The sequence below is a fragment of the Mirounga leonina genome, unplaced genomic scaffold (genome assembly GCF_011800145.1).
Source record: "Mirounga leonina isolate KUSES-001 unplaced genomic scaffold, KU_Mleo_1.0 Mir_166, whole genome shotgun sequence".
NCBI lineage: Eukaryota > Metazoa > Chordata > Mammalia > Carnivora > Phocidae > Mirounga > Mirounga leonina.
The window spans coordinates 549,824-561,089 of record NW_023270418.1 but is presented as its reverse complement, the minus strand read 5'-3'; the positions used below and the strand labels follow the sequence as shown (position 1 = coordinate 561,089).

At 41.3% G+C, this 11,266-nt stretch overlaps 1 protein-coding gene across 4 annotated transcripts in view; it reads right to left on the bottom strand.

The window, feature by feature from the left end:
- Positions 1 to 632: 632 nt before the first annotated feature.
- Positions 633 to 11,266, bottom strand: part of ZDHHC13 (zinc finger DHHC-type palmitoyltransferase 13) — a 57,991-nt gene continuing 47,357 nt past the window's right edge. For all 4 annotated transcript variants that reach the window (XM_035012433.1, XM_035012435.1, XM_035012436.1 and 1 more), the window contains 3 exons: positions 8,138 to 8,295; positions 5,125 to 5,222; positions 633 to 2,749 (listed from right to left, as the gene is read on the bottom strand). In XM_035012433.1, coding sequence (XP_034868324.1) covers positions 2,611 to 2,749; positions 5,125 to 5,222; positions 8,138 to 8,295 — 395 coding nt within the window. In that variant the 3' untranslated portion in view covers positions 633 to 2,610. The remainder of the gene's footprint in view (positions 2,750 to 5,124; positions 5,223 to 8,137; positions 8,296 to 11,266) is intronic.

Genomic DNA, 11,266 nt, shown 5'->3' with positions numbered 1-11,266 from the left:
CAAATGAGGAAACTAGAGCATTATAGAGGTAAGTCATTTGTTCAGGGGTAAAAGGCACTTATAATTGGCAGATCCAGGACTCAAACCCAGGATGCCTAGCTATAAAACACCAACTCTCAAACTTTTTTTTTTCTTAAAACTCTCCCACGAACATGTGCCTGAGGAACAGCCACAATGGAATGATGGGGTAAGAGTCCTTACGTAAATGATTCCCAAACTGTATCATGTAAATGTGATTCCCAAACTGTATCATGTAAATGTAAGAATCATTTGGGGAACCTGATAAAAACTGAGATTCCAAGACTCACTCCTCAGACCTCTGGAAGGTCTGAGAAGAGGAATCTGAATTTTATTTTTTTAAAGATTTTATTTATTTGTCAGACAAGCAGGGGGAGCAGCAGGCAGAGGAAGAAGCAGGCTCCCTGCTGAGCAGGGAGCCAGACACGGGGCTTGATCCCAGGACCCCGGATCATGACCTGAGCCCATGATCCGAAGGCAGCCGCTTAACCGAATCAGCCACCCAGGCATCCTAGGAATTTGAATTTTAAATAAGTGATCCTCAGACACCACCCCCATCATTATCCCAGGCCTGTTATTCTGATGTAAATGGTCTATGGACCCCAATTTGAGAGTAATTACTTGGCAGGGGTTGGTGAGAGCAGACAAGAGGATATGAGGACTTTTTACTGACAAGTGAGTAAAGAAATAGCTCATTATTGCTCACTTAAATACAGCTCCTTAGCTTAACATTCAAGGCTCCTGGAGATCTAGTCCCAATCAACAAGTCCAATTTACTGACCAAGCTCCCCACTTTAAACACCCTATAAACCCAGCCTGTCATGGTTCTTAACTACACTTCAGACTCTCCCATTGTCTTCACTTGTAGAGTTCTCTCCATGAGAATGCCTTTCACTTGCAACTCCATATTTCCAAACTAAGTATCATTGAAAGACCCTTTCTAATGCCTCATTGTCCATAAACACTTGATCACATCCATTGAGGCTCTCTCCAACCTCTAAACTCTAACAATATTTTATTTGTACCCCTCTTACGGCTTTTAATATTTTCTACATTATACTATAGGCTCATTTATCTTAGCTTTCCCTCTAGACTGCAAGCTCTGTGATTACTGTGCCCAATTAAATGTTTTATGGCCTGAAAGACCTATCATGGTGTTCAATAAATACCTATGGAATAATTTAAATTAATGAAATGTGCTTTCCTTATTACATGTCAATTAGAAGTGCTGGAATATAGTCGTTTGGAAGGTGTGAGGCGGGGTATTTGAATTTTAAACAAGTGAGCCCCTGCCCCATCCCTGTAATTCTGATTAAATGGTGTATGGACCATAATTTGAGAATACATACTTGGTAGAGTCTGAAGAGAGAGAAAGGGAAAGAATATAGCTTGAGAAAGTCCTTCTGTCCCCCAGTAGAGAATCAGTCTTCAAACAATTATGATCACATCACATCCTGCTTAAAAACCATTCATTCATTCAATGAATTTAAATGTTTACTGAACACATACAGTGTGTTGGACGGTATTCAAGATGACCGGCACTCCTAGAGTTGCGACCCCATTTAGTGTCTAAGTGACCTTGGAGAAGACAGGAATTTCTTTAGGCTTTAGTTTCCTTATTTGTAAAGGCTCTATAGAGGAAAGAATGGATCCCTGGAAAACTGAAAGGTCAATGTGATTCCAGTACAAAGCGTGGTCCAGAGTGAGACTGGTATACAAAATACGGTTATATTATTCAAGACCTTGGAGGTCATGATGAGAATTTTAGCCTTTACCCCAAGAGCAACGGAACCGTAAGTAATGGTTTTCAGCAGGAAGGGGCCGTGCCCAGGGGCATTTATACACAATACCAATAGTTAAAGTTGAATTCGTTTTCCCTCCAGACTAAGGGAAATTAGCAATTACAATCACATCAGTCTAATGTTTTGAGGGTACTAAGTAAAAACAGTAATTAATCTTTAAGATTTCCTCTGTTCAATTTTCTAAGTAAGATGGAAAACTAAATTAAATCTTGCTTACTGGTGTTAACAGAGAGCTCAACTCATTCCTGGAATCACCAATCAGTTTCTTTATGTCCTACATACACCTTTTCTCAATTTAAGATTCTAAAAGTGTTAAGTGTCAGAAATGAAATCTCAACTACAAAAAAAAAAATTTATTAAGTGTGAAAGCAAAACAGATACATCTATTTAAATATTTTTTACATATTTATAGATAAAACAAACACAAATAATTTATCAAAAATTACAAGTTTAAAGAATAGTACTATTTTGAAACAACCAATAAAGTATTTGAAAATACCACATTTTATCCATAATTAGTGAATATTATCTCCAAAAAAATGTAACTTGTATTTTCTTGTGAAAAATATAAGTTTCTTTAGATGTCTGCCAAGATTGTTCAGGAACAGTCCATCCTGCTAAATCTAAAAGTGTAATGCCTTTATTGAGAACTTTTTACCAAATAGCTTTAAAAACCACCTGCATTTTCCTTTGGGCTTAGGTGAACTCTGAATCTTCATTTCACTTGCAGACCACACGGCATCAACATAAACGCTAGCAGGTCAGAGGGAGAGTCTGGGGTTGCTTTTCTTCATACGGAGCGAAGAACCTTCTCCTTCGCTGGGTGGAAGACCATGGTGTATTGTGACGTCCAATCCACGGCACAGGGCTTCACTAAGCCGAAGCAGCCACACTGAAAGAAATCTGCGAGGTTCTGTGTGAGCCCAAGGCTGCCAAGGAAGGAAGAGAACACATCTTACTACATTTCCTGTTGGAACATTCATTCAGACCAGAAACATTCACTGAGAATTTATACAAAGTCCTTTGAAGATCCTGTAGCAGGAATCCAGAGGTGAATCAGACAGGTCCCCAGCTTAGAGGACATTAAAACTGAAGCCCAGTTCCATTTCTGGACCTGAATCCCTATTTCGAGATTCCCTGGCTTCTGCCCAGCAACTTAATTTCCTTCTGAGTCCCCCACTCACTGGAATGGTGACTGCCATCAATAAGTGTCCTTCTTTCCATTCCCATTGCCCTGATTCGCATTTTGATGATCTCAAAGGCCAGAAACATTATAGTCAACAAAGTGGGTTTTTTCCTAAACTTCCTAAGTAAAACATGGCCCTGTCTCAATGCCTTCCAATGACTGATTGATTGATCGATTGATTGATTTTTTATAGTCCAGGGGTCTTTTGTCTTTTTTTAGACCTATCATACCATGAATTCAGAGGGAATGGATTCTAGCAGCTCAGGCTCCTTTCCATTGGTTCTCACAAAGTGCAGCACTTCTCTGGGTGGAACAGGCTGGCCCTTCAGTTGAACCCAAGTACCTTTCTCCTTGGCTTCCTTCTTTTTCTGATCATTTTCCTTCACATGCTTCAGGAAGCTATCTCAGCTCTTTGAGTGCTTAATAAGCTCAATACGTACATTAGTTCTCTTGGCAAGAATCTTGCCCTTGTGTGTTTACGACAACAGCATGCTGGGTGACACTGTAGACTCTTGCAGTTCTGCCATGGTAGCACTTCTGGGGCGTTGTTTTCTGAACGGTGCCCATTCCCTTGATGTCTACAATATCACCTTTCTTGTAGATTCGCATGTATGTGGCCAAAGGAACAACTCCATGTTTTCTAAAAAGTCTAGAGAACATACAGTGGGTGCCTCTCCTCTTTCCTTGGTGCTAGTCATTTTGGCGAATTACTGGAAGATGGCGGTTCCAGGAAAAAGGAAGGAGCTCCTTCCAATTAATCTTACCAATTGGACACTATCTGGTCCTCCAAAAACCTTATTAAAACCAACCCCCATACGCATTAAAACATATCTGTGCGTGAGGAGGACTATGCCATTGCTGCTGTGGGGAGAGTTGTCAGGAAAGTACCATCAACACTCGTCCAGAGCTAGTTAGTGAATACAAGTAACTTAGGGTAAGACAAACAAGACAAATCTTCAATTTGGGCAGGTTTGTGGAAGCGAGATGCAAAGGAGTTCTAAGGCTTTCCTGTTAGTTCCTCCAGGGTATGTTGCCCTTACTCAGTAATTCCCAAACATGCCCCAGTTCTTTCATCTCAGCCCCTTCTTTCAGGCTCTTTAGGGCTTGAAATCCCCTTCTGTCCTTCTCTGTCAGGCCCCATCCCACAGCTCTCAAGGCCCAGCTGAAAATTCCACCTCGGTCACAAAGGCTTTCATCCTTATTCCTCTGGTTAAACTACTGGGAAAGGGTTTTATCCTTGCCAGTCTGAACCAATCATCACAAGCTTAGCACCACCAGCCAACCTCCATCACCTTAGCCATCTCTTCCCAATTAAGTCAATTCCTCTCCTCTCTAAACACAGATCATAGTCCTATCCGAGGCTCTGATTTCCTTGTCTAACAGCCTAACAGTTTCATCTTGTACCACGAGTGTGCTTTAAAATAGACTACTCATGAGATATGCAAGTAAGCGTTAAATCCCCTGAGGGCTCAGGGTGACCTCTGCAGCACTCCCAGCCTCCAAGACCCCGATATGTAGGACAGGGAGATAAGCTTCAAAGCCCGATCATTCTAAGATGACAGCCTTCCTTACAAACACTCCCATTTTCAACTGAGGACAGGTTTTATACAACCGATGCCCTGGAGCAACCACACCCCAAACCCAAAGCACTAGCTTCTCCCTGACACAGATGGGCACATTAAACACGGGGCTAAAAGAATTACTAGTGATAGAAAGGCAGGTGGAAAATCTTGGCAAAGCTCACAATCTAATGCTTTCTGCAGAGAGCCTTGTGGCTGGAATTCTTGGTTATCTCACACTGACGTCATGCCAGCAACATGCAATCTTGTGACCATGTGGCTTGACTAGAGAGCTTCCCCAGCTTGGCAAAACTTCAAAGTCACTTAACTATTTGTGCTGAGTCCAGCAGACTAAGTCCCAAATTCTTACCACCTTGGGGCTCATGACCTTACCACTCACCTCCTGTCACTGAGGCTTCCAAGAAAAAAGAGGTTCAACTCCACCAGACAGCAAGTTAGAGGAGAGCAGCACAGCCTGGGTGGTGGCAGTAGCCTGGGAAACCAATGGCTAGACTAGCATCCTCCACAGGACACAGTGGCCAAAATAGATCTGACTTACTTGTATGGGGTCCTCCTGAGGGACAATGTCTGTTTCATATGCCTGCTCTGCTTCAGCAAGCTGGTTCTCTCGTGGGAGGTCAGGCCCAGAAAAGCAATCTGCAAAAGAAGGTTGGAAGGTACATGAAAAATACTATTATACTGAGGTTCTGTCACTCGTAGTGCATCACAAGACAGTGCTAAACATTCAGTACTCCCCCGAAGACAGTATAACCTAGCCTTCTGTCTAACCAAGGATCACGGTCAGGATAACGACTCAACAGCTCTAAATGAGACTAAGTAAATCTAGTAGCTGATCATTTCTTTAAAAGTTTACTTATTTATTTTTCAGTAATCTCTACACCCAACGTGGGGCTTGAACTCATGACCCCGAGATTAAGAGTCCCACACTCTTCCGACTGAGCCAGCCAGAGTAGTCTATTTTAAAGCATTTATTTTTTTAAGTGACTGTTTTTATTAACCTTCAACAAAGCACAGTCATGAAATAATTGCTTTAGTAATTCAAGTCATGGCTTAAAAGCCTGTTTAGATTCTCAACACATGCAGCATGTAAGTTTTAGATGAATAAATCTATATAAGGTCATTTTTACTGCAATTATCTCACCTTGTATATGCTTCTTACATACATGGCCCTTTGCAAAGGGCCAACTGAAAAAGTTAATCTGGAGTGAAGGACATTTATTTTTTTTATTTTTATTTTTTTAAAGATTTTATTTATTTATTTATTTATTTGTGAGAGAGAATGAGAGAGAGAGAGAGCATGAGATGGGGGAGGGTCAGAGGGAGAAGCAGACTCCCCGCTGAGCAGGGAGCCCGATGCGGGACTCGATCCCGGGACTCCAGGATCATGACCTGAGCCGAAAGCAGTCGCTTAACCAACTGAGCCACCCAGGCACCCGGAGTGAAGGACATTTAAATCCATAATTTGGGGAAGGGTAAGAGTTAAGGTAACTTAAAAACCTCCAAATCTTTAAAACCCTAGTATTCACTGAGTTACTCCATTTAATCCTCAAAACAACTCAAACATCAAGGTCCTTATCCATAAAACAGAGATTATCACACCATCCTCCCTCATCAGACTGTTGAAGGATTTGACATAATATATCTAAAATACCCAGTGCAGGGCGCCTGGGTGGCTCAGATGGTTAAGCGTCTGCCTTTGGCTCAGGTCATGATCCCAGGGTCCTGGGATCGAGTCCCACATCGGGCTCCTGACTCAGTGGGGAGCCTGTTTCTCCCTCTGACCCTCTCCCCTCTCATGCTGTTTCCCTCTCGCTCGCTCTCTAAAAAATAAATAAAATCTTAAAAAAAATAAATAAATAAAATAAATAAAATAAATAAAATACCCAGTGCAGAGGCTTCCAGAGATGAAGTAACTGGTCCAAGGTCACACAACAGCTTCGAAAGCGGCAGAACTTAGACGGACACCTCAGTCAGTGTGAGAATAAAGTTCTCACTTTATTCTCACCATATCTCATGGTCCTTACCACAGTCTATGCTCCGTTTGACTTGCTACAGTCAAACCCATGACTCACTAGAGCAGTCAGCAAATGAAAGGCTTCAAACAACTGAATTGTTTTATTAAGAAAACAACTTTACCCTGAATTCCTGTATTAGAAAAGTATCCAAAACTTTGAGTCCATTTTCTTGCCTTAGAAAGTATAAGAAACATTAAGCTTTCTTTTAAAAAGTTGGTATTATAGTCTCATATGTATCTGTACTTGCCCTAAGAGTCCAGAAAAGAAGGAAGAGAATTAGAATGGAGGTCTCAAATCTTCGGTTCTACTTCTAATTCCACCTCTCACCAGCCACATGGCCAAAACAAGGCACTCGACCTCTCATAGGCTTAGTTTTCTCGTCTATAAAATGGAGACACTGCTTTGGCACAGTCTATACCTTAACTGTTTGTCAGCAAATAGATAGGAAAGTGCTTTGGATTATGTAAAGCATATATAAATATTAGGTATTATAAGATATTAACAATCAGTGATGCTAATATTCATTCTTTGTGCCTGAGTCTGTAGATACCAAAGGGGCAGGAGATGAAGATGAACATTCAGAGGCCTTGGTTCAGTGTTACCAGCTTCATTCCTTTCCTTAGCGTTTTTTCCTTTGTCTGTCTTTATTTCTTTATTATTATTATTATTATTATTATTATTATTGTAGAATTGGTTACTTCCCTGTAAAAGTGGAATGCATTTTGCTTTCGATGGGTAATGCTCTAATTATCTGAGGTCTTACAGTAATTGGCTCAGACTGATCACGGCTGTCCATTCCACGAGGGCAGGCCATAGCAACAAGAATTAGGTTACGCTCATAGAGGAAGGCAGGCAGCAGGAAAAGGACAGAGCTTCATAGGAAGCTGAATGTGGCTACTGCCCTCGAGCGTGAACTCTCTAATGGCCGTGATCTTCTCTGGAAGTGTAATTACCACATCCACTGGTTGGTGATGGATCTTGCATTTCTTCCCCCCTTCTATCCACTTAAGCACTGCATAATAAACGGGATATAAACAGGGTTGGAAAAAATGAGGGAAGATAATCATCTCACAAATGTCTTTAAAAGCATCTCACAATGCTTTTTATATTTTATATCATGTTTTCACACACCTTATGACTTAATTGTATGATGAAAAAAGCCTTTGAATAGGCTGTCAGAAGACCTAAGTTTCTAGTTCTGATTTCACTACTCACTGAGTGATCCTGAGCAATTCAATTCACCTCTCTGTAACTCTATCCGTAAAATAAAAAGGTCAGATTAGATCATTCCTAGGCACAAGATAACAACTTATTATTCCAACCTTTACACAATCCTGTGAGCGTAGCATTATCAACTCCATATTACAGACAAGGAAACTGAAATTCAAGAGTCAACTGACATGCCTATACCAAGAGAGTAATCGACAGGTGGAACTAAGACCCGAAAGCCTTCTGATTTAAAAGTCAAGTCTTTCTACCTTGTTACAGGCTACTGGAAATTTTACTCAAAGGCATTATAAGAAGAGAAATAAATACCTGAAAGAGTTGATTTAATAATAAAAATGTGGACCAAGAGAAATGGAAAGCTGCTAGCATGAAGATATATAAAACCCAAGGGGAACAGGCCACAATCTGATTGAGGTAGGTCCATAGTCCATCTTCTCTGAATGTTGTGGCACAATGATTTGACCAATCTGTGAATTCACAAAAAAAGGAACTCATTATTTAAAAAGGCAACAAACTAGTGATCATTCTTCAAGAAGATAAAATCATTGCTCTTCTATTCAGGCAGAAGAGAAAGTAAGACATGGTAACACAGACTAGAACCCAACTTTAAGAATTTATCTTCCAGGGCGCCTGGGTGGCTCAGTTGGTTAAGCAACTGCCTTCGGCTCAGGTCATGATCCTGGAGTCCCAGGATGGAGTCCCGCATCGGGCTCCCTGCTCGGCGGGGAGTCTGCTTCTCCCTCTGACCCTCCCCCCTCTCATGCTCTCTCTCTCTCATTCTCTCTCTCAAATAAATAAATAAAATCTTTAAAAAAAAAAAAAAAGAATTTATCTTCCAAATGCCAGCTTAACTAACAAAGATGGAAAAAATGGTACTAAAAAAGAAAAAAATGGTACTTCAGGCTCGTGAAGGCTATGATAGCATTGCATTGGTGGTTGGCAGTAAAGGAATAAAAGCAAAAAAGGTCCGTAAGACCACCACTAAAACCATCCTATTCAGCATAAAATAAACTGGCCCAAGGTTAACCGTTCAAGGACTTGATAATGGAGAATAGCTGTATTTAATAAATATCTGCTTAGAAAACCCTTTATCTTATCCAGGATACACAGCAAGAGATGAGCCTGTTATAGCACTGAATAAACTCTTATTAAGGGTTCAGATCAACAGGCCACTGCTGTAGGCACAAGAAATCCTGTAAGCACCCAGATACCATTGGAACATGACCTAACAGCACACGTGGTTATTGGGTGTATTTCTGCAATGGCACCATGATTTATCTCTCAGAGAGAGAAAGTTCAGATAAGGGAATCATGAGAGCGACACCCTAGGAAAAGAGAGGACTTCACTATGGCCTTCGTGACCCCCTAAGCCATGCAGCTAAGAGTAGCAGTAAGGAGAATGCAGGTAGGTAGAGCAGGAACAAGGGAACAAATCTTCAAGGTTTTGTGAAGCCAATGACTTTTGTAGTACCATGACCGTTTATAAAGGGCAAATTATTTTTGAAGTAAGAACTCTGTAAATATGCACCTTGAGGTTTCATTAATGCCTCTGACAATTTGACAAGTAGCTTCAGACATCTTCCCAAAGCAGCACTTAAGAACTCCTAGGACAGAGGGCGCCTGGGTGGCTCAGTCGGTTAAGCGACTGCCTTCGGCTCAGGTCATGATCCTGGAGTCCCTGGATCGAGTCCCGCATCGGGCTCCCTGCTCGGTGGGGAGTTTGCTTCTCCCTCTGACCCTCCCCCCTCTCATGTGCTTGCTCTCTCTCACTCTCTCTCTCTCAAATAAATAAATAAAATCTTAAAAAAAAAAAAAAAAAAAGAACTCCTAGGACAGAAAGAACATTAGTCCCTGACTACTATCACCTGTTTGTCCGTTTTAGTCTTAAAAATCTATTTTTCCGGGCGCCTCGGTGGCTCAGTTGGTTAAGCGACTGCCTTCGGCTCAGGTCATGATCCTGGAGTCCCAGGATCGAGTCCCGCATCGGGCTCCCTGCTCAGCAGGGAGTCTGCTTTGCCCTCTGACCCTCCTCCCTCTCATGCTCTCTGTCTCTCATTCTCTCTCTCAAATAAATAAATAAAAAATCTTAAAAAAAAAAATCTATTTTCCCCCCTTTTTAAGTCTCCTTTGGTTCCTAACCATCTGTCATGACTATATGTCAGAAGCATTCTAAGGACAATCATCACAGAGTAGTAATCAAGGCAACAAGTTAAGGCAAATTACGCTCTCTTTAGAGCTTCTCGTTAGGACAGCAGAAAAAGATGCATCCCATGCACCTGACATGACAAAAAAAGAATATAATTCCCAACAGAAGGTAGAAGAAACAGCTGCTGCATGGGAAAGAATATCTACTTTCTTCCAGCTTATATATTTCTACTGCTCTCTTCTGGGAACTTTTTTGATAATACAGCATGACCTCAAACTGAAATTTTCATAGGACTGATTTCAGACTTAGTGTCAAAGATATGGTAACAAATGGCCACATACATTATCTTATGCAATATAAAACTTTCATATGTGCTAATAATACATTCCTGTCATTGGCTAATGACAGGGGACTCCTACTGTTCCAAGCCGATCCTTTTCCTCTTTAGATAGCTCTGACAGTTATAATGTTCTAACAACGATCTAAAATCTTTCTCCCTGTAACCTGTAGGAGGCTGACACTTTGAGTGTCCACCCTGCAAGCAGACCTCACAGAAGATGAAACGGATGGACGCTACACAGAGCCAGAAGTAGCTGTCACTGACTCACAAGTGAGGCGTGCGCCCATCAGGGCTCCAGCAACAGGAATGTCCCTGGGAAACCACGAGGGTGGGATGACAGTGAGACCTCCTTAGAAAAATGAAGCACGAGTTCACTTTTTCCATCTGTGAGGTAATGATAAATGACACAATGTCCCCATTTAGTGTAAAGAAATACTGTCGGAATACAAATGGGATAAAAGTAACCAAATGCGTTCAGCTAGTCTACAGGGTTGCAAGTGAATATAAAGTGGGACCATTCCTAAGAAACAAAATATAAAAACTGGATCAGAGCCAGAGAATAAAGACAAAGAAGAGGGAAGAATCAATCCATGTAATAAGAAAGCAACTTGGGAAGAATGGAAGCGATGGAAAATTACTTCTGTCCTTATCAATACAGTCTTCTGCTGGACATGGACACCAAACAAAGGTGACTATTTTTAGTGAAGAGAGAAGCAGGAGAGACAAGAGTGGTGTAAAATCTGGCTCCTCTCCCTTAGTATCAAGTCCAAGGGACAAGTTGGTCCATGGGCTGGCTTAAAAAGGTTTTCCAGGAATATGTTTTATTGTTAGGCCTTAAAAGGGCAGTTCTTTCAACAGAACTGTCAAGAAATCTTTTATTTCTTACACCACAGGACATAATTTAAGAGGTTTTTGAATTCCAATGCTCAGGATTACTGATGGCCTTTGACAA